Below are 26,547 nucleotides of genomic sequence, written 5' to 3'. Positions count from 1 at the left end.
CTATCTTTTCTGTTCTACTATTTATTTCATTCAGACAGTTGTATTTCTTTGAGACTATTACTTGTAGTAAATTCTAGAATGCTCGTGAATTGTGACTCCAGATCCGGGTGGTAGTAATTAATACGGTTTTATAAAATTCTGCACCTCTTATATTTTATCTTAGTTAATTATTTTTATTTACTGAATGGAAATGAGGAATTTGTTTAACGATTTTCTAATGTTGGCTTGCCTAGCAAGTGAAATGTTAGGCGCCATCACGGTCCTATCGGTGGGAAATTCCGGGTCATGACAGTTGGTATCAGAGCAAGCTTAGTAGAGTCTAAAGGATCGGTACGGAGACGTCTGTACTTATCTTTCAGAGGCTATGGAGTTTAGGAATAATTTCACTTCTATTCTACTTTGTCGTACGATTTCATTCTATCACTGACGATTGAACTTTTCTATTCTTGTCCTCTCACAAATGGCGAGAACACGCACTGCGTCTACAGCCGGACATGAGCCAGAGCCTCCAGTGACAACTACGACTAGGGGCAAAGGCCGAGGTCAAAGTCGCGCTAGAGGCCAAGGTAGACGCAGAGGTAGAGCTCAGTCCAGAGCTCAAGAAGCTATACCTGTTGTAGAACCTTAGGTGGATCTTCAAGAGGAGGTTCCAGTTCAGAATGTACTAATTGGACTAGTTCAGGTCCCGAAAGGTTCAAAGCCACTCCAGTGCTTCAGAACGCTATAGTCCGTTTGGTGTGTCTTATGGAGGGCGTGGCCCATAATGGTTCATTTCCAATGGAGCCAGCCGTCTCACAGTCTGGGGGAGGAGCACAAACTCCCACTACTCCTGCTACGGAGCAGATAGCTCCCCAGAATCAGGATCCAGCAGCCCCGCCAGTTGGGGTAGTTCAGCCGGTTATTGCGGCATAGACCGGTGATAGGCCTGCCATATCTTTTGAGGCCTTATTGAGACTGGATAAGTTTACCAAGCTCTTTCCAGTCAACTTCAGTGGTACACCTCTTGAGGACCCACAGGATTATCTTGAACGATGCCATGAGGTGCTGCAGAACATAGGCATAGTTGAGACCAATGGGGTTGATTTTGCTGTATTTCAGATGAAGGGTTCCGCCAGGAGGTGGTGGAGGGATTATACATTGACTAAACCAGCTGGATCGCCTGCCCTTATCTAGGATCAGTTCTATCAGCTATTTTTGGACAAGTTCCTTTCTGTCACACTGAGAGAGGACTTTCACAAGCAATTTGAGCGTCTACAGAAGGGGCAGTGTGACTGTTACTCAGTATGAGTCCCGTTTTGTGGATTTGGCTCGTCATGCTCTCCTTTTACTACCTACGGAGGGAGAGAGAGTGAGGAGGTTTATTAAGGGACTCACTCACTCTATCAGACTTTAGATGGCCAAGGAGACCGGAAGTGAGTTTTCTTTTCAGACGGTCGCTAATGTCGCGAGAAGGATCGAGATGGTTCTTGCACAGGAGAGAGGGAGGAGGTCTGATATGAGGCCTTATCAGTTCGGTGATTTCAGTGGTGCCTCATTTGGAGACAGGGGTACTTATGGCAGGGGTCAGGTACCTAGAGGTGGAGGTCAGACCGTTATAGGTGGAGGACAAGCGGGTAGAAGACGTCCTAGAGGTGGAGATCCATCTGTTGTTATATTTGTTTTATGGTATGCCGAAGGTCGTTACATCAGATGGTTCCGTTATGGGTACGACCTCGATTTAAAATAAAGGAATAATTTTCTTAACTTGATTCGGTTCTGAGTATTAAGACGAGTCCTCCTATTGTACTCCACTTATGAGTGGGCTTCGTAATTCTATAATCTACTTATGTGTTTACTCCTATTGGGAGATTCTATGGAGATAACTACACCTATTATTCCATGTTGGTCACTAATAAGAGCTGTGAGGCCAAATGTGGCTTTCTGTTACTTATTTCGGTAAGTTTTGATGTAATTTACGGATAATAAATTACAAATTATGAATTATATGCCCTACCCGTATGAGGGTTCGTTATGTGTTATGAAAAATGTTTACCAAATTTATTGAAAAAAAGAAAGAAAGGAAATTGAAATTCAGTTGGCACAATGTGCAAAATACTTGTGATTCGGAGTTGATGATGAGATCCTCGTATTTTATTTTTACATGATGTGAAATATTTAAATCGGGCTACAAGCCGCGGTGGAAGTTATATAAGGATGAGATCCTTATGATGAAAAATTCTTGTGTTTAAGTTCTCCCTTGTGAAATTAAATTTGTACTATAGTACTAATAAGGAGTCATGCCTATTAGGCTTATTTGAAAATTCTTGTATGAAATTCTCTGTGCATATTTGCCAAAGTATTGAGTTTTGTAATTAATGAGTTTTAACCTATGAGGTAGGTGCTCGCCCAGGTGCCGTTAAATGTTACTCATTAATTCGGGTAAATAATTGTGAGGTCTTCATACCTCGCATCTCGTTATCAGTATTGTGAAGGTTTACAACAAGAGTTTTTATTAACATGAGGTTAATTGGCAATTCGGTAATTGATTATGAATAACTATTAAGAACAAATATCCGCTACCAAGAATTGATGACTTGTTTGACCAGCTCCAGGATGCCAAGGCATTTTCGAGGATTGATTTGAGGTTTGGTTACCATTTGTTGAAGATTAGGGTATCTGATGTCCCTAAGACAACTTTCAGACTCGGTAGAGGCATTATGAGTTTCTAGTGATATCATTTGGGCTGACAAAATGCCCCAGCAGCATTCATGGATTTGATGAACCGGGTGTCCAAACCCTACTTGGATTCCCTTGTGGCTGTGTTTATTGATGATATCTTGATCTACTCCCACAGTTGAGAGGAGCATGAGCAGCACCTTCGGATCGTTCTTCAGACTCTGAAAGACAACCAGTTATATGCTAAGTTCTCAAAATGAGAGTTTTGGTTGAGTCAGTTGCTTTCTTGTGTCACGTTGTATCAATAGAGGGTATTCAGGTGGATCCTAAGAAGATTGAGATAGTCTAGAACTGGCCTAGACCCACATCAGTTACAGAGATCCGTAGTTTCATGGGTTTGGCTGGCTATTACTGTCGATTTGTGGAGGGGTTTTCATCCATAGCAGCCCCGTTGACCTGATTAACCCAGAAGGCTGCCCCATTTAGGTGGTCAGACGAGTGTGAAGCAAGCTTTTAGAAGCTCAAGACTGGTTTGACCACGACACCGGGTGGCAAGGTTATTACATATGCTTCGTGGTAGCTGAAGGTTCACGAGAAGAATTACCCTGTTTATGATCTAGAGCTGACATCCATTGTTCACGCACTGAAGATTTGGAGGCACTATCTTTACCGCGTGCCATGTGAGGTATTCACTGATCATCAGAGCTTGCAGTATTTGTTCAAGCAGAAGGAACTCAATTTGAGGCAGAGGAGGTGGCTGGAGTTATTAAAAGACTATGATATCACCATATTGTATCATCCCGGGAAGGTCAATGTGGTGGCCGATGCTTTGAGTAGAAAGTTGGTTAGTATGGGTAGCCTTTCATACATTCCAGTTGGTGAGAGACCACTTGCATGGGATGTTCAGGCCTTGGCCAACCAGTTCGTGAGGTTAGATGTTTCCGAGCCCAGTCGTGTTCTAGCTTGTACAGTTGCTCGGTCTTCTTTGTTTGAGCACATCAGAGATCGGTAGGATGACGATCCTCATTTACTTGTCCTTAGAGACACAGTGCGGCATGGTGGTGCCAACTAGGTTACTGTTGGAGATGACAGAGTTTTGGGGATGCAGGGTCGTATTTGTGTGCCTAATGTGGATGGACTTCGTGAGTTGATCCTTGAGGAGTCGCGCAGTTCCCGGTATTCTATTCATCCGGGCATCGCCAAGATGTATCGGGACTTGAGGCACCATTATTGGTGGAGGTGATTGGAGAAGGACATAGTTGCCTATGTAGCTCGGTGCCTAAATTGCCAGCAGGTAATGTGTGAGCATCATAGACCTGGTGGTTTACTTCAGAGCTTAGATATTTCTGAGTGGAAGTGGGAGCGTATCACTATGGATTTTGTTGTTGCACTCCCACAGACATAGAGGAAGTTTGATGCAGTTTGGGTTATTGCGGACAGGCTAACTAAGTCAACGCATTTTATTCCTGTGGCAGTTACCTATTCCTCGGAGTGGTTGGCAGAGATTTACATGCGTGAGATCGTCCGTCTTCACAGCGTGCCCGTGTCTATCATTTCTGATCGAGGTACGCAGTTTACCTTACACTTTTGGAGGGTAGTATAACGTGTGTTAAGTACGCGGGTTGAGTTGAGCACAACATTCCATCCTCAGATGGACGGACAGTCCGAGCGTACTATACAGCTCTTGGAAGATATGCTATGCGCCTGTGTTATTGACTTTGGAGGTTCTTGGGATCAGTTCTTGCCGTTAGCGGAGTTTGCCTACAATAATAGCTACCAGTCAAGCATTCAGATGGCTCCCTATGAGGCATTATATGGTAGATGGTGTAGGTCGCCAGTTGGGTGGTTTGAACCGGGAGAGGCTCTGTTATTGGGTACCGATTTGGTATAAGATGCCTTGGATAAGGTCAAGATTTTTCAGGATCGACTTCGCACAGCTCAGTCTAGGCAAAGGAGTTATGCCGACCATAAAGTTCGTGATATTGCATTCATGGTTGGAGAAAGAATATTTCTTCGGGTATCGCCCATGAAGGGTGTTATGAGATTTGGGAAGGAGGGCAAGTTGAGCCCTAGGTATATCGGGCCATTTGAGATCCTCGAGAGAGTGGGGGGAGGTAGCTTATAGACTTGCATTGCCTCCAGGGTTATCCTAAGTTCATCCGGTATTCCATGTGTCTATGCTCCGGAAATATCATGGTGATCCGTCTCATGTATTAGATTTCAGCTCTATCTAGTTAGACAAGGATTTGACTTATGAGGAGGAGTCGGTTGCAATTCTAGCCCGGCAAGTTCGCCAGTTGAGATCAAAGAGTTACCCTTCAGTTTGAGTGCAATGGAGAGGTCAGCCTATTGAGGCAGCTACTTGGGAGTCCGAGTCCGATATGCGGAGTAGATATCCCCACCTTTTCACCAGCCCAGGTACTTTTCTATGTCCGTTCAAGGACGAATGGTTGTTTTAGAGGTGGAGAATGTGATGACTCAAAATATCATCTTATGTTTTAGAACTCGAATCTGCGCTCTTAAGCCTTAAAAATCTCATTTTTATCCTCCTCGATTTGCGTGCACAGTCCGGGCAAGTTTCTGGAAAGCTTTTATGTTGAAAATTGATGAAAATAAGAATATATGCCTTAAAAGTTAATTTTACTTGACTTCGGTCAATATTTTTGGTAAACAGGCCCGGATCCGCGTTTTGAGGGTCCCGGTGGGTCCGTATCGAATTATGGGACCTGGGCGTATGCCCAGAATCGAATTCGGAGGTTCCTAGCTCAAGTTATGAATTTTTGATGAAAATTAAAAGTCTGAAAATTAATTATTTTTAAGAATTGATTAATATTTGACATTGTTAGTGCCGAGTCCGTATTCTGGTTCCGGAGCCCGGTGCAGGTTCATTATGATATTTAAGACTTGTCTGTGAAAATTGGTGAGAAACGGAGTTGATTTGACGTGATTCGGACGTCCAGTTGAGAAGATATGAATTTTAAAGTGTTCTTGAGACTTTCATTTGATTTGGTGCTAAATTCATAGTTCTAGGTGTTATTTTGGCGATTTGATCGTGCGAGCAAGTTTGTATGATGTTTTTAGACTTGTGGGCATGTTCGGTTTGGAGCCCAGAGGGCTCGGGTGAGTTTCGGATAGGCCACGGGATGTTTTGAACTTAGAAAATTTTGCTGGTATAACTGAACTTGTTGTAGGCCTCTGATCTTGTAATTGCGAGATCAGGCTTCGCAAATGCGAAATAAGCAGGCCTGGCAATTGCGAGGTATCTATCGCAATTGCGAAGAAGGCTTCGGCCAGCATGTTCTCGCAATTGCGAGATTTTCTTCGTAATTGCGATGGGGGTATGGGGAAGGGTATGTTCGAAAATGCGAATTTCTTCCCGCAAATGCGATGAGCCAATTGTCGCAAATGCGGCATATTCTTCGCAAATGCGAAGGCAGCAGAAATGTGAAGGATCTCGCATTTGCGATGACCCCTTCGCATTTGCGAGCTTCGCAATTGCGAAGCTCAGGTCGCAAATGCGACATCCGCAGCTGATAACTTTAGACTTAGAGGGGAGTTTTCATTCATTCTTCAATTTTTCAAAACCTAAACCTTAATAGGCGATTTTTCAAAGACCAAATCTTCCCCAAATCATAGGTAAATGATTCCTAAATCTTTTCTTTCAATCTTTTACATCTTTAACAAGATTTCAACCTAGAATCTAGCATTTTTATGGTGAAATTAGGATTTTTGGGTAGAACTTAGAAATTTTGAATTTTGGGGATTTAGACCTTGAATTGAGATCGGATTCTAAAACCAATTGTATATCCGGTCTCGGGGGTAAATGGGTAAAAGGATTTTGGTCCGAACCTCGGGTTTTTCAACCTTTTGGAGGAAAATTTGGAGAATTTAATTTATGCAATATAATTAATTTCTTAAGCAATATTTAATATTATTGAGTCATTTTTGAATAGATAAGAGTGGTTTGGAGGTGAATTCCAAAGGAAAAACTGTGATTGAGAATTAAGTGGTCTTCAGAGCGAGGTAAGTGTTGTGTCTAACCCTGACTTGAGGGAAGTAGGAACCTTAGATTACTTGCTAAGTGAAATTCATGTGAGCGACATATATGTGAGGTGACGAGTACTTATGCGCCGCCAATTTACATGTTTTCCATGTTTCTCAGTTTTTCTTATATTGTCTCATTCCTATGCCTAATTGCGATGTGTTATACTAGTGTTGTTCAATTTATCGTTCTTATCATGTTTACGAATTTTCTGGTGATAATTGACTTTTTATTTCAAAGTTGAGATTGATGTTATGGAACCAAATGTTGAAGTAAGGTTTGTACTTGTTATTCTATCTCTCTGTTGATATTTATGCATTGCATTATGGTAAGAGAGAGTGTTAATGCATAAAGGGTAATGCCGTACCATATTGTGAGTGTTAATGCACGAAGGGTGATGCCGTGTCATATTGTGAGTGTTAATGCACGAAGGGTGATGTTGTGCCATATTATGAGTGTTAATGCACGAAGGGTGATGCCGTGCCTTATTGTGAGTGTTAATGCACGAAGGGTGATGCCGTGCCATATTGTGAGTGTTAATGCACGAAGGGTGATGACGTGCCATGATATGAGAGTTAATGCACGAAGGGTGATGCCGCGTCGTTTCTATTTATTTTATGGTGAGATTGAGAGCAAAAGCACGAAGGGTGATGCCGTGCATTTTTCCTTACTGAATTCACTATTCCTTTTGATTCGTGGTATATTGAATGCTCCGGTGATTATTCTGTTGTAGTTCATTATCTTGTATTCCCTCAGTATGTTCCCCACCCGACATTTCCTACTTAGTTCTTCATTTATGTTATTTGTATATACACTGTTAAATTGTACGGGTTGATTTGTAGGTGCCTTGCCTTAGCTTCGTCACTACTTCGTCGAGGTTAGGCTCGACACTTACCAGTACTTGTAGTAAATTCTAGAATGCTCGTGAATTGTGACTCCAGATCCGGGTGGTAGTAATTAATACAGTTTTATAAAATTCCGCACCTCTTATATTTCATCTTAGTTAATTATTGTTGTTTACGGAATGGAAATGAGGAATTGGTTTAACTATTTTCTAACGTTGGCTGGCCAAGCACATGAAATGTTAGGCACCATCACGCTCCCGTCGGTGGAAAATTTTGGGTCGTGACAAGGGCATACGCCGAGGTCCCATAATTCGATACGGACCCACCGGAACCGTCAAAATATGGATTCGGGCCCGTTTACCAAAAATATTAACCGAAATCAATTAAAATTAACTTTTAAGGCATAAATTCTTATTTTCATCAATTTTCAACATAAAAACTTTCTGAAAACCTGCCCGGAATACGCACGCAAATTGAGAAGGGTAGAAATGAGATTTTTAAGACTTAAGAGCGCGGATTCGAGTTCTAAAAGATAAGATAACCTTTTGGGTCATCACAAAAAGAAACCTAAAAATTAGTTGGTTCGGTACGGTTCGGTCGGTTTGGTCAGTTTTTAAATATCCATTGACACTCCTAGTAATGGGATTAGAGTATTGGTGATAGGAAGAAGACAATTAGTATTCCAAAAAAAAAATACTATTTATGAAATTTAATTTGATTTCCCTACTTTCATCAAGAAAGCCATTTTCCTTACCAACCGTAATATTGTGAAGGATCATGAGTGTTAATGCATGAAGGATCATGTTTCCTTTTTCCAAAATATTTTGATGAACCAAATATGGAAACTAAAAAATATTTTCCTTACCAACCGTAGTATTTCTGAAGATTTCGGTAAGTTTTAAATACTTTAAAACGCTCTAACGATGTTAATATTACACTTTTTGCATGCCAGGTAATGCTACAGACTACGAAGGTATAATAACATGTTATGAAGTATATAATAATGCTTGGAATTAAGTCGCTCCGGCAGATGACAAAGAGGAGAAGAAATCTTTAGCTATAAGTTCCTGAAGATAATTAATATTATTCCTATTTAGCTAGCTCGAAATCTTGCTCTTTACACATGTGCATATGCCTTTCTAATTTCTAAGGACTTTGTGAGAATATCTTATGAAAAGTAGTTAGTTGATTCAAAGACTTAATTATTGTTCTCAATGTTAAGGAAAATATTTTTTGTTGATTAAAATTTTTAATATTAGTTAATTTTAAAATTTTTATTTTTAATGGTAACTATAATAATGTTTAATTATAACTTTATTTTCATCCAATATAAATATTATGTTTTATGATTTTCTTCATATACAATTTATTTTTAAAATGTATAATAATCTATCAACATTTTATTATAATACATTCTAAAACTTAATTATTTCTTTAGTCAATTTATTAGAGTGTAAAAATTTAAATCAATCGAATATGTTCAAGTGAAATGTCAAAATCGTGACTACATCGAGTGATAACGTAACCAAATACATACATTTGAAAACTTTAATTGGAGTGGGATTAGTAATCCTACATATTAGGATTTCCTATATCGTTTAAATAAAGGAAGATTTAACAATTTTTTAAAAGAATTTAGTTGATTTTTAATTTTTAAATATTAGAAAAATAATTAACTTACAATTTTGATCAATGTAAAATCTATTTCTAATAATTTAAAAAGGCGAATGATATGTCGCTACGAGATTTTTCGCTCTTAGTATAACAAAAATAGATAATTAAGTTTTCGGGACAAGTGTAGATAGCTACTTATATAAGTTAATTACATAAGTGAGTGTCTAAAACTAGGTAAGCCGATTTTAATTATATTTTAATGCCATATTTATTTTTTGAATTAAATAGTTAATCAAAACTAACAGCGGAACAAACATGAATATACAACCTCCCAAGACCGGTAGTAGTGAGTCATGAACTCTAACTGAATACATAAAATGATCACGAGGACCGAATATACAATATTGTTTGATTAAAAATTAACAGTACAATGAAATGAAAAGACTCCAAGGGACTGCGACAACCAAGCAGCTCTACCTTGAATCCTTACGATCCCGCTTTAACTTTGCTCAAGTTCGATATCTCCAATACCTTGTTCTGCATAAAAATGTACAGAAGTGTAGTATGAGTACACCATGGTCGGTACCCAGTAAGTATCAAGACTAACCTCAATGGAGTAGAGACGAGGTACAGTCAAGGGCAACATAAAACAACCAGTGATGTACACAGTAAGACAATAAAATCACCATTAATATTGTTCAATAATTGATAAATACAATTACACCCAGTTAAATCAAGTTCTTCAATTAAATACCTTTCACACATAATTCTTACGAATATAACTCTTTTTCAAATATAATTCTTTTATATACTTCTTTTTGAATAAAAATCCTTTCAAATAAAATTTTTGAATATAATTCTTTCAATTGAAAAGTCACCATGTGACACCTCATTTCAACATCATAAAAATATGGGTCTTAGCCTATTTTCATATTTTTCGTAAACACGGGTCTCGGCCCATTTTCATATTCGCACTCATGTTAAAGAAAATATCTATAATATCCTAACCACTTATGTCCGTGTTATTCCCACCTAGTACTAAAATAAAGGAAAATTGACAGAACAAGTACCAATTGCAATTTAAAACGTGATATTTGAATAATGCCACTAAATAACAAAAGGCAACCCTAATATATTGATATGACAAGTACCGATCGTAATATAACGTGATATTTGAATTGTGCCACTAAATAAGTATTATCTCCGATTCATTTGATGTGGCAAAATTTGAATAGATACAAAAAAAATTTAAAAATAAACTTTTAAAATTTGTAATCTAAAACAAGTTATAGAAATCTCATTAAGGATAAAATTAAATCGCTACTAAATTTTAAAAGTTATAATTCTTTTTAAAACAGATTAAAGAACATATTGGTAGAGGAAGCAATATGTACATAAGCTGAAATTTCTGGACGTAATCTAGCATAAAAGATATCTTTTAAGAAAAGACAAACTCATATATATACCAACATATAAAACTAATTGATCAAATCATTCCTTTTCATTAAAAAAGAGTATCGCAAGAATAGTGTAGGACGTGATCTTTTCCTATTATTGTAAATGTAAATATATGGTAAAACGTAAACCATGTTATAAAATATATCTCAAAGTAACAATATACAACAAAGAAAAACAAGCTAAGAGATATAGAGAGAAAGAGAGGACAGATTCTTATTTCTTCTTCAATTGTGTGTATTTTTCTATCTATTACAAAGCCTTTATATAGGCATAAAAAGTGAAAAAAAATATGTCATTAAGCATAGAAATATGTCATTGAATATATCATTAAGTATTTGAGAAGATCATCGAGGAAGAGTAGACATCCACCATACTTTGATTTTTCTTATAACACCCCCCATTGGATGTCCATAGATAATGTGCCTCGTTAAAACCTTATTAGGAAAAAACCCTAAGGGAAAATATCCCAGTGAAGAAAAAAGAGTACATATTTAGAAATATGCCTTTTGGTTGCCTCGTTAAAAACCTTTCAAGGAAAACACAGTGGGACAAAATCTTGTAAGGAAAAAAGAATACAACGCGTATTACCTCCGCCTGATGAAAGCATCAATTCATATCCTTGAGCCTTCGCATCCCAATCTTGTACACTAGTTTCTTGAAGGTTGACGTCGGTAGAGATTTGGTGAACAAATTAGCCATATTATCACTTGAATGGATCTGTTGCACATTGATATCACCATTCTTTTGAAGATCATGTGTGAATAATAACTTTGGTGAAATGTGCTTTGTCCTATCCCCTTTTATGAATCCTCCCTTCAATTGGGCTATGCATGTTGCATTGTCTTCATACAAAATTATTGGTAGTTTGTCACACTTCAAACCACATTTGTCTCGAATAAGGTGTATTATAAACCTCAACCATACACATTCTCTACTTGCTTCATGAATAAAAATTATCTCAGAATGATTAGATAAAGTAGCCACGAATTGCTTAGTCGGCCGCCAAGATATGGCAGCGCCTCCATATGTAAACACATAGCCTGTTTGAGATCGAGTCTTGTCTGGGTAAGATAAATACCCAATATCGGCATAACCAACAAGATCGGGACTGCAATCATTGCCATAAAATAATCCCATATCGGTAGTCCCTTTTAAATACCGCAATATGTGTTTGATTCCATTTCAATGTCTCCTTGTAGGAGCAGAGCTATATCTTGTTAAGATAGTAACTGAAAAAGTTATGTCAGACCTTGTAATGCTAGAAAGATACATTAGTGCACCAATTGCACTAAGATATGGTATTTCGGAACCAAGAAGCTCTTCATTATTTTCATGAGGTCGGAATGGATCTTTATTTATATCGAGTGATCTCACAACCATCAGGATACTCAATGGTTATGCTTTATCCATATAGAATCGCTTTAAAATCTTTTTAGTGTATGCTGATTGATGGACAAAAATTCCATCTTTCATATACTCAATTTATAGACCAAGATAAAATTTTATCTTTCCAAGATCTTTCATTTCAAATTCTTTCTTTAAATAGTCTACTGCTTTAGGAAGCTCCTTAGGAGATCCAATGATATTTAAATCATCAAGATACATGGCGATTATAACAAATTTAGATCTAGATCTTTTTATAAAGACACAAGGACAAATTGAATCATTTTTGTACCCTTCTTTCAACAGGTACTCACTCAGGTGATTATACCACATGCGCCCTGATTGTATAAATCCGTACAAGGATTTTTGAAGCTTTATTTAATAAATTTCTTGGAAACCTTAATATGCTTCAGAACAATTTAAATCCTTCAATGATTTCCATTATACGCATATCACGTTTTTCTTGTATTTCCAGATTAAAACCTGAAATGACGACATTCACCACAGGAGAACATGTCTCTATATAATCAATGCCAGTATATTTACAAATCTTCTTGTGACACAAGTCGTCTTTTTGTCTATCGACTTGACCTTTTTTTGCACAAGAACACATTTATACCTTCACTGACTTTATACTTCCAGGTGTTGGGACTATCCGTCCAACTTCATATTTTTAATGTGAAATCAATTTTCATTGTGTATTTTTCATTTAGCCAATCATTTATCTGTCCAAATTCCATGACAGATTTGAGCTCAAGATCCTCGTCAACATTAATAATATTGAGCGTTACATTATACTAACAATATCGTCGACGATCATTTTATATCAGTTCTACTATTACCCAATAAAGACATAACTTATTGAGATCTGTTTATCTTATTATTTTTAGGTACCTGAGCCTCTTCCATGAGGTCTTATGAAGTGTTATGTCGTGGTGCTCTTCTAGTGCACATGCCTTCTTATTATGTCCATCTTGAATATTTGCTCCTCTCCTTCTTCAAGGAGTTTTATCGTTGGAACCGATTAGTCTATTATGCTTCATGCATGCCATAGACTCTATTCATTATGAACTTTATTTTATTTGGAGCATTAGCAGTTGAATATGAAATTTAGCTTTGGGTCAACAAATACGTCTGGCAATATTTTACAAATGAATTATCACTTGAACTTCAAGTTTACATTTTCTCATACGAGAATCTAGATGTACTCATAATAATTCATTACATGCATTACTTTTTTAGCTGCCCATTTTCTCCCCCTATTGTTGGGATTACCAACACATATCCTTAGCCTTATTTGGGGATCCATCTTTGTGCATTGTGGTGGAATAATTTAATCATATAACACATTCATATTTCTAGATAGGAATTATTTGGTTCCTGACCCTGAACCGATTATGTGTCACGATCCAAAATTCCACCACAGGTATCGTGATGGCACCTAGTCTCTAAGACTAGGTAAGCCGATTTCAATTACATTTTGAAGCCATTTTTTTTTGAATTAAATAAATAATCAAAACTGACAGCGAAAAAAATATGAATATGCAACTTCCCAAGACTGGTAGTACTTAGTCACGAACTTTAATTGAATACATGGAATGATAACGAGGACCGAATATACTGTAATGACCCAACCAGTTATTTTAACTTTTAGAAATCCGTTCCCTAAAATAAAACTCCCCGAACATTCTTTTATTACTTTATAACTCACGGTGATGGTTGGTGTCACGACCCGAAATTTCTCACCGATGGGACCGTGATGGCGCCTAATATTTTACTTACTAGGCAAGCCAACGTTAGAAAATCGTTAAACCAATTCCTTATTACCATTCAGTAAATAACAATAATTAACTAAGTTGAAATATAAGAGGTGCGGAATTTTATAAAACTGTATTAACTACTATCACCCGGATCTGGAGTCACAATTCATGAGCATTCTAGAATTTACTACAAGTAATAGTCTGGAAGAAATATAACTGTCTGAATGAAAGAAAACAACAGTGACATAAAAAGTAGAGGGGGACTTCAAGGTCTGTGAATGCCGACAGATCTACCTTGAGTCTCTGGAAAGGGGACTGTGAGCACGTGATTTTTGCCCGACTAAAATATTCCTACAAAATTCACAAATAGATTTTTTTCTTAATTGTTTTAGGTTTTACAGAATTTGTAGAGATTTTCGGTTAATTGTTTCTTGCATTTATTTGCATATTTAACATTCTAAAAATCATAAGAAAAACACCAAAATGTCTAAAAGTATTTCATGCATAACACTTTAGGTTTAGTTGCATTTAGGATTTAATTACATAAGTTAATTGCATTATTAAACAGAAAATCACAAAATATGGGTCGTTTTTGTATTTTTAGCTTTTAATCGCAAATTAAGTAATTCTTCCTTCATTAGTCTAAATTAATTAATGGTAAAATAGATAACTAGGTTTATTCCTACAAATTAGATTGATTTAATACTTAATTTAGGTTTTTGATTAATTAATTTTATTTAAAATCAAGGAAAAAGAAAAAGAGAAGGAAATTCGGTTTGGGTTTAAATCTGGGCCAAAACACTCACCTGAATTCCGCCAAGCCCAGCCCCTCACCCGGTCCAGTCTCACCACTAAGTGCGAACGACGTCGTTTTGGACGGATCGATCTCGACCGTTCAATCCATCGCATCCAACGGACACAGTACACTCTCACCCCCCATATAAAAAGCCTATTATGCGTTTCCCCTCCCCCAGAACCCTAAACCTAATTCCTAACCAAGCGGCGCCCACCCCCTTTTCTCTCCCTCCGTCGACCGAACTCGCTTGAACTCAAACGAGTTCACTCTACCTCCAACTCACGCACGTGGTTCCTTAACCCTCCCTCCTCCACGTCACCCGTCCCGTAACGACCTCTGACAGAAAGATTCTTCTCTCCCTTAGGCTTCACGCGCTTTTGGTATTGAGAACAATCTCGGATGAATGGTGGTCGTAGGATCTTAGAGATTCAAGATCCTAGACCTCCATTTGTCCAATTTGGTTCACAAGAAAGAGAATCGGATTCTCGCGGATTTTTCGGACGGAAAGAGGAATTTTGGGCATGACTTGAAGAAAGAAAAAAGGGTATGAAAATTTCGGGTATATATAGGGATGTTAAGAGATTTGTGGGGGTGGGTTTTTTTTTGAACAAAAAAAATTTCAGAGGAAAATCGGAAAGGAAAGCTAGGGTTCTGAAAAAAAAGAAACAATGTTCTTTTTCTTTTGAGTGGTTCGTCTTCGTTCTTTTTATTTTATTTTATTTTTCTGGTTTAGTTTCAAAACAAAAATACAGAAAGAGAAGAAACACGGTCAGTGTTCGTCGGTTCATTTATTTTGATTACTGTCTAAAAATAAAAAAAAAATATTCCGTCTCTTCTTTTCACTCTGGATTTTGAGTTGAAAACTGGACTTCGACTGAGATGTTTGTGAGCTCGTTGCTGCTCGAGAAGCTGCCTTTTGAAGTGCAGATTTCTCTTTGTCGTTGTTGAAGCTGTTGTATCTACATAGCTGAATTCTCTCTGATTTTTCTGACCTTTATTTGGTCCAATTTCAGCTGTGTTCTGCTCATAGGTATGTTCATACGTCTCTGTTACTTTGACTTGAAATCATCAATGAAGCTGGAGTTGTTTGTTGCTTTACGCTGTTAGATCTGGTGTGCTTAAAGGCTAAATTAGTTTGAATCCATTCCTCTGATCAACCTCTGCATTTCTCTACTAGGATGTTCACTTGAAGATCTGAATCGCATTTTGTGTCCATGTTTAATTTCATGTATACATGTTAATTGATATAAGATTTATTTACACTAATTGCTCAGCTGTGATGTGTTTGTATTTGCGTTAAGAAGCTAAAATTCTGACTTTGAGTTTATTCATCAATTACCATTATCCTTATACTGGTCCCAATTTGTAATGAATTTGAATTTTTCTGTTTGTTCATATGACCTTTTTTTGCTATTGAGGGATAGAGAAAAAGAAACGGACAAACCCCATCTCTGCCTCTCACTCTTTCACTCTCACCTCTCTCAGACACCATACTCATGGACTCGCCTCACCATCTGCAATTTCATTTTCTTTAGATTTGAAATCAAGGGTAGCTAAAAAAAACATAAGAACAACAGTTGAAAGTACTAAAAATGCCAAAAAATGTTAGTTTAGATCTGCAGGTTCAAAGAGCTATTTGGTTTTCTGTTGATTTTGTTGGTTAATCCCTGGGTTTTTAAGAAAGATTAAACTCTCAAATCGGTATCGACTGCTGCTGGACACGTTTGCTTCAAGTTACTGAGTTTCATTTCAACAATTTCAGACCTTTATTTGGTTGAGTTCATTCATTTTCTACTATTTAGGTATGTGGATCTTCATCTGTTATCCTTCATTTCGAGTTTGGGAATAAAACATTAGTTGTTTATATTCAGTGGGTGATTGATCTTTTAGATCTGGTCTGTTTAGTTTCCAAATCTGCCTAAGTTTCCTTCTTTGATGAATATCTGATGATGCAATACATGTTTCAATTAAATGTCAAAATTGTTAAGTAATGGTTGATTAAATTGATACGGTTTGTTAACAGAACCCGCTTCCTAAAAGCAGTGATTCATGCTTAAGATGAACTTACAGGATTAAACTTATTCCAAGTAGTTTCTGTTTTGAGCTGTATGATTAATGATAGTTGCCTCCTTGTGAATTGTGAATCTGCTAGGGAAATAGAAAGACAGAAGTTGTAATTGCTTCTGTAGCTAGTTAGAACGTGAAGTTTGAATTACTTATTTGGTTATTGTGATGGGTTTGTTTCATCTACAGAGTTATTCATAAGTGTTAAGAATAAAATAAAAGAGATTGGGTTCCAAAATGTTTAGTGCTCATCCGTCAGGAATAGGCCATTAGTATCGTTAATTGAAAGAATGCAATTTTTGTTAATCCAAATAGTTAAAATTATACATCTTCTCCACAACCAATCCAATATTCATGACTCTTGATCTTACAATATTCTCAAACCTTAGGAAAAAAAAAGGAAATAAATAATTCATGAACAATCGTAGTGTGCTTTAGGTGCGATTAATAATAAATCATCGTGACTATGGGTACGGTTCCCGTGACATAGTCATGATACGCAAATCCCAATTCGAGTGTGCGTTTCACGTGACTCGACTATAACTTCAAATGTTAATAATAAAATCAACACGTTGTAAATCGTGGGTATGTTTCACGTGGTGCGATTCGCAATGTGTACAAAAACCAATGAGTGCGCGACATCACGACTTATTCAAATAAACTCCATAAATAATTAAAAGTGGTTAAAAAGCTAAAATGCACAATAGGTTATAAATATGTATTAATCAGATAATTAGGCCGATTATTGATAGTTGAGCGACCGTGCTAAAACCACGAAATTCGGGAGTACCTCATACCTTCTCCCGGGTTAACAGAATTCCTTACCCGGTCTTCTGTGTTCGCGGACCATAAATAGAGTCAAATTTTCTCGATTTGGGATTTAAAATAAACCGGTGACTTGGGACACCATAAATTATCCCAAGTGGCGACTCTCATTTAATAAATAATTCCATTTCGAATATTGTCACTTTAATTGGAAAAACTCCCTTATCCCCTACCCGCCTTCGGGAAAAAGGAGGTGTGACAGCTCTAGCGACTCTGCTGGGGATCGAACCCAGAATCTCTGGTTCAGGGTTCAGAATTCGAGCTTAGAATAACTGTTATACTTGGCTTTTATCTATTATCTGATTTTTACGTGTTTGAACCTAATGTGCTAAATGCCGCTTTTTACCGCTTTGATATTGTTTGAACTGTATATAAATTGCTACGAAACCCTCCTTCTCTCTGAGTCTTCTAAATCTTCTGGGGAGCATGCGCTTCGCGTGACTTCTTTTCTGTTAGAGTCATATCCTAATTTTAGAACGAGGTTCGGACAAGTTGCAAAGCCGGTAAAGCTTCTGTATTCTCGGTACGCTGCCCCCCTCCCCCCCGGCTCGAGTTGTCCGCTCGGGTAAGCCAGGTCTAGAACAATACACCCAGGATTTAAAACTTAGAGTAACACAGCCTCATGCCGGATCCCTAGTAGGCGCGTTTGCTGGCATCATGTGCATTTGACTTAGGGGACTCAACACATGGGTTGGGTCCGTCTAGGATAGGTGCACCCGAAAATTAAAAGACCATCATGATGCATCCTTTACGTGCTACTTGTGCATTAATTTGCTTGGCTTGTATGTTGATCGGTTTCTAGAGTAAGGAAAGAAAATCAAAAAAAAAAAGAAAAAAAAAGAAAAACCAAGAGTGAGGTAGGATAGAAAAATGCCCGGTTTTGATAATCCTGATATTTCAAAAAAAATCCCGTTGCTCTACCAAAAAAAAAAGACAAAAAAAAAAGAAGAGAAAATCATTTCAAAACAAATCATATATTTCTGTGCATCAAAATTGACCGAACTATGCGGGTTTGATTCTCACCGGATGTGAGATACGTAGGCAACATTCATCGGGTCCGGCACCATTTTTGCAAAAATAACCAGAAAATATGAAAATGCATCGTTTTGTCATAAATAAATTTAGGGCATGTCATTTTCTGTCCAAATAGCCAGAAACGTCCCGACGGGACGCAGGAAGTTTGTTTTACCAGAATAGCCACCTATGGCTCTTTTCCTAATTTTGGCCACTTAGCAAGCACAGCTTTAAAATCTTCATTTCTGAAGGGCTGAAGGGCCGTATTTGCAAAGGTGGCCTTGAGTTGTTTGAGTTTTATTTTGCACAAATAATCTTTCTTTTGGGGCCGAAAATAAAAATAAAAATCAAAAATCACTTGTTTTTAACCGGTCACCTTAAATAAAATGTGCAGGATGAGCACTGTTGAAAATATACCTTTTCGAGTCATAGACGAGATTCCACTAGGACTCCATATGTGGTGGAACGACCTGGGGGAGGTCAGCAAGCGTTCTGTGACAAAGGCTTTAGGTGGGCTCACTGGTCTTCTGGAAATTAAACCAAGGGTTGATATAATCGAAGCTTTGATACTGTTTTGGGACCCGACACACAATGTTTTCCACTTCTCCGATTTCGAGTTGACCCCTACACTAGAGGAGGTAGCAGGTTATGCTGGTTTCGAAGGGAAGTTAAGGCATCAATATCCAGTAGCACCAAGAACTGTAACCCCTCATAAGTTTTTGGACCTCCTCAGTATTAGCCGGCAGGTTAAAGATGAAAATTTAGCCGGAGGATTCTGCACATTCCGTTTCTTATACAGCCGATATGGGGACCCCCACGGATTTGAGACTCCGGACACTGGTTTGAATCATCAGGGAAATAAAGACAAATGGGAAGCACGTAGGGGTCTGGCCTTTGTGGTGGCATTTTTAGGTACTCTGATATGCCCAAGGAGTGACAAACATATAGAATTGGGGCTCGCAGGAGTGGCCAACTTTATGGTCAAAAGGGCCAATGGCACTATCATACCGATGATTCTCGCAGAAATTTACCGAGCTTTAACCGCTTGTCGAGCCGGGACAAAATTTTTTGAGGGTTGCAACTTGCTTTTACAAATGTGGTTGGTAGAACATCTTTGTCATCGCCCAGGTTACATGAACTACGGTCTGACCGGACTCAATTGCATCGAACAATATGAAAATCGAGTAAACGGTCATGAGTTTCAAGAAGGTACTGAGGCATGGTTCGCGTATTTGGGTTCTTTAAATGCAAATCGAATTGAGTGGGCTTTTGGTTGGCTCCCGGTCGACGAAGTTATCTACATGTCCGCCGGAATGTGCTTTCTTTTATTAATAGGTCTTCGGAGTATTCAGCCATATGCCCCACATCGGGTCCTACGCCAGTTGGGCAGATACCAAACAATCCCCTATGACGAAGATTTGAGTCCTCATGTTATTGAAATATGCCCGAAAGCCACGTTTCCAGAAGAAAGGGTTCGCCAGATTTGGCACCAATGCAGGTTCCTGGAACCACAGACTCAAGTACGAGATTTGTCCATAGGTGAAGTAGGATCCAACTACGCCACGTGGTACAGGAAAAGAAGTTGGGTCGGTCAAGAGCCAGAACAGCCCGCCAAAAGGCCCCATGTCCAACAATTCACCGATGGAGCACGAGAGCAATGGGTTTGGTTGGCTAAAGAAAAGGAATACCGAACTACTATAAACAAGCTAGAAGAACAGATTGAAAAAATCAAATTTGATAGTAGTTTGCAGGCAGCTGAAGATGAAGGGGAAAAGAAGAGGTTGGCCAAGGAAAATGAAGCCCTTCGAGCCCAGATCCAGAGAATGAAGATAGCCGCCGAGACACCAGCAAAAAGTGAGAGAGATGAGAAAATTATAACCAACCTGAGGAGGAAAGTGCATGATTACGGTTTTGACTTGACAAAGGTCGAAGGGGACTTGTTCAACGCTCAAGCAAAGCTGGCCAAAGGTGCGGAAGAACACGCTAGATTAGCCCACCAGTTGAAGCAGAAATATGACAAAGAAGTAGCAATTTTACAGAAAAAGCTGGTTGCCCTGGAAAATGAAATGATCAGGCAAACAAAGGATTTCAAGACAGAAAGAGAGCATTGCTATGCACTGATTTACCAACTACAAGAAAGCCTGAAGCAGTTACAAGACCAAAGCAACACAGATACACAAGTGTTAGAGGCTCGGGCCCAGCAGATTGGACGTTTGCTTCAAGAAAAGGGTGTCATCAGAATGAGGATTAAAGAGATAGCTGATTATGTTGTAATGAAATGCCATGAATGTGAAGACATGACCAAGTCTATATTTTTTGCTTCTGTAATGACATTCGTCCGACAGGTGATGGTTGACCTAGACCGCCTTCAAGAAGATATTGCCCGCAGGCCCGTGCGGAGACCGGCTGATGTCCCGCAAGCCTCCGGAGTACCAGTGGAGGCTCTTATGTATTTTTGATTTCCTTTAGTAGTCTGTATTTTACTTTCTCCGAGTCTTGTTCGTCTTTGTCAAGGTTGTCTATTACTTTATTTCGAGTCTGTAGATTTTCCTTTTGCAGTCATCGCTACTTTTAGTCCTTGCAATAGAAAATCCAAAAAGATGTCTTTTATTGATGAAATAAATTATTTCGTATCTATTTCTATGAACTACATAATGATCTGATTCATGCGGCGTCATGATACGTAGGCAATCCCCATAGGATTCGATCATATTCTTAAAAGAAAATAGAAAAGAAAATAGAAAAGAAGAGAGAGAAAAAGAGAGAAAATGAGGGAAGAAAGAAAAGAGGGGTCGAACTAAAGAAAAGAGGAAAGAATAAGTATTAAAAGAGCGAAACATAGCAAAGGAGAGAGGGAAAATCAGGATTGGAGAATTTGGAAAAGCCGGGATGAAACATACGAGCCGTCGCAAAGCATTTAGGAACGTTAACTGCTCAGGTGCATTGCATACCCAATGTGCGATTAACTATCTGTAAATTGCTTTTAAAACTGACCAAGTTTTTGTATGCTCATATACAGGTTTTGTTTTAGGTGGTTAGTTTGTTGGCATCCTGGCAAGTCACCCTTGTAACACTAGATCAAAGTGCAAGGCAGTCATGACTAGCAAAGAATTGGACACGGGTGTTGTCGACCCGCCAAGGGAGATTGTAGAATCGGAGTCTGAATTGAAAGAGGAGGTCTACAGGTTGAAGCATCAAATGGCAGAAATGTATCAAGCCTGGGTCAGGGGGCATCCTCCACCTTCATTCCCCGCTAACCACCTAGAAAATCCCGCTTTCATCCCACCACTGTCACAAGCCCAAGATCCCATTACCATTGATCTTTCCCCTCAGCACGCACCAGGCTTTACCCCTTATCGCCACTGCCCTGGCACCTCGTCCCAAACCTTTCATGCTCCACCACCCAAAATAACTGCATACCCTGCTCCGACATCCGCTCCTGTTTTCGTAGCCCCTCCACGAGCTACCCTTCATAGATCTTCTAGTGAACCCGCGTTCCAAGCTCCAGATACCCAATATTATGTTCCGGAACCAACTTTCAAAGTCGCGGATCCTTATTCCCATGCCCCTCACTTTGAACCTCTTGTCGAAACTGAGAAACCATCCCGGAATGTGGAGCAGGACGAGATGTTCAGGAAAGTGAAGAGCCTAGAGCAATCTTTGAAGAACATGCAAGGGATAGGAAGCCAAGTAAGTGTGGCTTACAAGGATTTATGCTTATTTCCGGATGTTCAACTGCCCGCTGGGTTCAAGATGCCCAAGTTTGACCCGTACGATGGACATGGAGATCCCGTGGCCTATTTGAGAGGCTTCTGCAGCAATATGAGAGGCGCCGGTGGGAAAGATGAATTATTAATGGCATATTTCAGTCAGAGTCTGAGTGGGGCAGCTTTAGAGTGGTACACCCGCCAAGACACTAGCAGGTGGTACACATGGGATGACTTGGCTCAGGCCTTTGCTCGGCACTTTTAGTACAATATAGACATTGTCCCGGATCGCCTATCTTTGACCAAGGTAGAGAAGAGGCCCAATGAAAGCTTTAGGGAATATGGTTTCAGATGGAGAGAACAAGCTGCACGAGTCTACCCTCCAATGGAGGAAGATGAGATGGTCGAGTACTTTCTTCAAGCCCTAGAGCCCACTTACTTTGGCCATTTGATCTCAGCCATAGGTAAGTCCTTCAACGATGTGGTAAAGATGGGAGGAATGGTGGAAGAGGGACTCAAGTCAAGCAAGATCATGAGCTACTCTGCCATAAAAGCGACCACACAGGCAATTCAAAGTGGCACCGGAAGCCTGTTAGGCAAAAAGAAGAAAGAAGATGTCGCTATGTTTGTCTCTGGATTGTGGCGTGGCCCAAGGGGTCCGCCTCACCAGTACACCCAAACTCGACCCCAACCTCAAGCCTACACCCAAGCTCCATATAATCCATCTCAGCACTATCTCCCGCCACAAGAACCTAGATATTCTGTCGAGCTACCCCAATACCATGTTCACCACACACAGTCATATGCTCAACCCCCTTCTTACCCGCAATGACGTGCTCCAACTCCACAAAATATTTATACACCACCACAACCATACCAAAACCCTACTGGTCCAAGTTTTTGACCAAGGCCAGATTACAGAAAAGAGAGGCAACAGCGGAAAGAAACCTTCACCCCTCTTGGAGAGTCCTATACCAGTTTGTTTCAGAGGTTGAGGCAGTTGGACGTTTTGAGGCCAATTGAGCCCAAGATACCAAATCCGCCTCCAAGGAACCTTGATTACTCCCTTAGATGAACATATTGTTCTGATGCCCCAGGGCACGACACAGAGAAGTGTTGGCATTTGAAGAGGGCGATCCAAGAGCTTATTGATAAAAATCAAATTGTGGTCCAGAGCCCGGAGGCGCCAAACATCAACCAAAATCCGTTGCTGACCCATGTAGAGACACATATGATCGAGATAGTTCATAAAGATGGGGAGCCCAAAAACTTTTCCAAGTCTGTCATGATGATCCGGGCTAGTGAAAGTAATCCAATCAAAGCTCTAGATTCTACAAAAGCAATGTCCTTGGCGATTAAAGGGGTATCGGAGAAGCCAAGCGCGCTCAACGTGAAGCCTTCTGTATTGGTCGTGAAAGGGCCTCCGGTTGATGTTGAAGCGAACCAGGAGAGGCAAAAGGTGGTCGTGCCAGGGGCCCCGGGCAAGCCTGTCATAATCGTGGAAGGGGCTCGTGTTACCCCCGTTATTATTAAGCCAGTGACCCAGTTGCCAATGGTTGACACAAAGGCCGTCCCGTGGAATTACAAACAGGTGATAGTAACGTACAAAGGGAAAGAAGTAGAGGAAGAAGTTTTACCTCTTCCGGGAGATGTTTTACCCCAGAAGAACTGAGGAAAACCAAGCCATCCAAGGACGGCCACATCCCAGTAAAAAAGCCGGTCACCGAAGAAGAGGCTGAGGAATTCCTGAAAAAGATGAAAATGCAAGACTATTCTATTGTAGAACAGTTGAGGAAAACACCAGCTCAGATCTCTCTTCTGTCTTTGCTGAAACATTCAGATGAACACCGTAAAGCCCTGATGAAGATTTTGAACGAGGCCCATATTCCTGATAAGATCACGGTGAACCACTTGGAAAAGATTGCTAACAAGATTTTCGAAGCGAACAGGATCACTTTCTCAGATGATGAACTCCCTATAGAGGGTACAGAACACAATCGAGCTCTTTATCTCACAGTGAAGTGCGAGGATTTTGCTGTCTCAAGGGTACTGGTGGAAAACGGTTCTAGTGTGAATATTTGCCCTCTGTCCACTTTGCAAAAGTTGAAGATTGGCACCGAAAGGATCCACATTAATAATGTATGCGTTCGAGGCTTCGATGGAGGAGGGAAAGATTCTGTCGGTGATATAATGCTAAATTTGTCAATAGGGCCGGTTGAGTTCACTATGGAGTTCCAAGTGCTAGATGTGGCTGCCTCTTATAACTTGTTGTTGGGCAGGCCCTGGATCCACGCTGCCAAGGCAATCCCGTCTTCTCTGCATCAAATGGTAAAGTTCGAATGGGACAGACAGGAAATAGTTGTGCACGGTGATGAGAACTTATCTGCTTACAATGACACAATCATTCCATTTATTGAAGTTGAAGATGATAAAGGGCCTTGGGTTTACTAAATGTTCGAAACAGTGTCTGTCGGAAAAATTCCCGAAGGAGAATGCATCCTAGGTCCGAAGATACCATCCGCGTCTGTCATGGTAGCAAATGAAATGTTGAAGAATGGTTTTCTGCCGGGCAAAGGTCTGGGTTCATCTCTGCAGGGTATTGTGCATCCAGTGTGTCCACGTGAAAGTTTTGGTACATTTGGTTTGGGATTTACACTCACAGGGAAGGACGTGAAAAAGGCTAAAAGTTTGAAAGGAAAGGCATGGTCACTTCCTAAGCCTGTTCCACATATCTCCAAGTCTTTTGTCAAGCCAGGGGTCGCAAAACGCCCAATATCAGCGGTCCCAAAACCTGTGGTCGACTTTGATGAAGAGTTGATCAAGAGGTTCCAGAGTTTGTTTGATGAGGTTAATATGGTAGAAATCGGGGAAGGTTCCAGTAATGCCGATGTGCAGCTCGTTGGGCCAAATGTGAAGCTTAGCAATTGGAAAGCTACTCCTCTCCCCGCCCGAAAGGAGTTTTGGTAGTTTGCTTTGTTTTCCTTTCTGCTATCTGGGTTATTCCAGGGTTGTAATCCAGATTTTTTTGTTTTTTGCTTGTTTTGATGTACAAACCCTCCTATCCTTTTATTTTCAATGAAATACAATTTCCCGTTTTCCATTAATCCTGATAGCGTTTCATTTTTGTTTTTGCTTTTCTTTTTGTACAGTTCCTTTTATGCTGGTTTCAATGACATGACATGCATGAGGAATTTTCAGCCAAATCTTAAAAGTCAATCTAATTCTGAAATAACGATCCAAGAAGTAGAGGGTGATGATGAAACAGAATACGATGAAGAGGCGGCATTTGAGGAAGTCAGTAGAGAACTAAAACACTTCGAAGAAAAACCCAAGCCTAATTTGAATGAAACCGAAGCAATCAATTTAGGGGATCAAAATAATGTCAGAGAAACCAAGATAAGTGTGCATCTGGAACCGCAAATCAAGGAAGAAATAATCAAAACACTATTTGCATACAAAGATGTCTTTGCATGGTCGTATGACGACATGCCGGGCTTGAGTACTGATTTGGTAGATCATAAATTGCCAACCGACCCTACATTCCCTCCTGTCAAGCAAAAGTTAAGAAAGTTCAAGACTGATATGAGTGTGAAGATTAAAGAAGAAATCACAAAGCAACTGGAGGCAAAGGTCATTCGGGTCACTCAGTATCCCACTTGGTTAGCTAATGTGGTACCAGTACCAAAGAAGGATGGTAAGACGAGGGTGTGTGTTGATTATCGTGATCTCAACAAGGCAAGTCCAAAGGATAACTTTCCATTGCCGAATATCCACATTCTGATTGATAATTGTGCCAAGCACGAGATCGGGTCTTTCGTGGATTGTTATGCGGGATATCATCAGATCCTGATGGACGAGGAAGACGCAGAAAAGACAGCATTCATCACGCCATGGGGGACGTATTGCTACCGGGTAATGCCATTCGGTTTAAAGAACGCTGGGGCAACTTACATGAGGGCAATGACTACTATATTTCATGACATGATATACAAGGAAATTGAGGTTTATGTAGATGATGTGATCATAAAGTCAAAGAAGCAGTCCGACCATGTTGGGGATTTGAGAAAGTTTTTCCAAAGGCTCCGCAGGTACAACCTCAAGCTCAATCCGGCGAAATGTGCATTTAGTGTCTCGTCGGGGAAACTGTTGGGATTCATACTCAGTCGACGCGGCATCGAGTTGGATCCATCAAAGATTAAGGCCATCCAAGAACTACCACCACCAAAGAATAAAACTGAGGTGATGAGCCTGCTCGGGAGGTTAAACTACATCTGCAGGTTTATTGCTCAACTCACGACAACTTGTGAGCCCATCTTTAAGTTACTAAAGAAGAATGCTGCGGTTAAGTGGACCGATGAGTATCAGGAAGCATTTGATAAGATCA

General features: G+C 39.6%; 1 protein-coding gene across 1 annotated transcript; it reads left to right on the top strand.

Moving 5' to 3' along the window:
* Positions 1 to 21,552: 21,552 nt before the first annotated feature.
* On the top strand, positions 21,553 to 22,428 carry LOC138895283 (uncharacterized). The gene has a single exon (XM_070179958.1). It carries the CDS (start codon positions 21,553 to 21,555, stop codon positions 22,426 to 22,428), a length of 876 nt encoding a protein of 291 aa, XP_070036059.1.
* Positions 22,429 to 26,547: the final 4,119 nt, after the last annotated feature.

The sequence above is a fragment of the Nicotiana tomentosiformis genome, chromosome 7, assembly GCF_000390325.3.
Source record: "Nicotiana tomentosiformis chromosome 7, ASM39032v3, whole genome shotgun sequence".
Taxonomy (NCBI): Eukaryota; Viridiplantae; Streptophyta; class Magnoliopsida; order Solanales; family Solanaceae; genus Nicotiana; species Nicotiana tomentosiformis.
The sequence above is the reverse complement of the archived record's forward strand: the minus strand, read 5'-3'. Positions and strand labels throughout refer to the sequence as shown.

Bases quoted from the DNA above. Each gene is read 5' to 3' on its own strand.
- LOC138895283 (XM_070179958.1), top strand. From the start codon at position 21,553: ATGACTAGCAAAGAATTGGACACGGGTGTTGTCGACCCGCCAAGGGAG.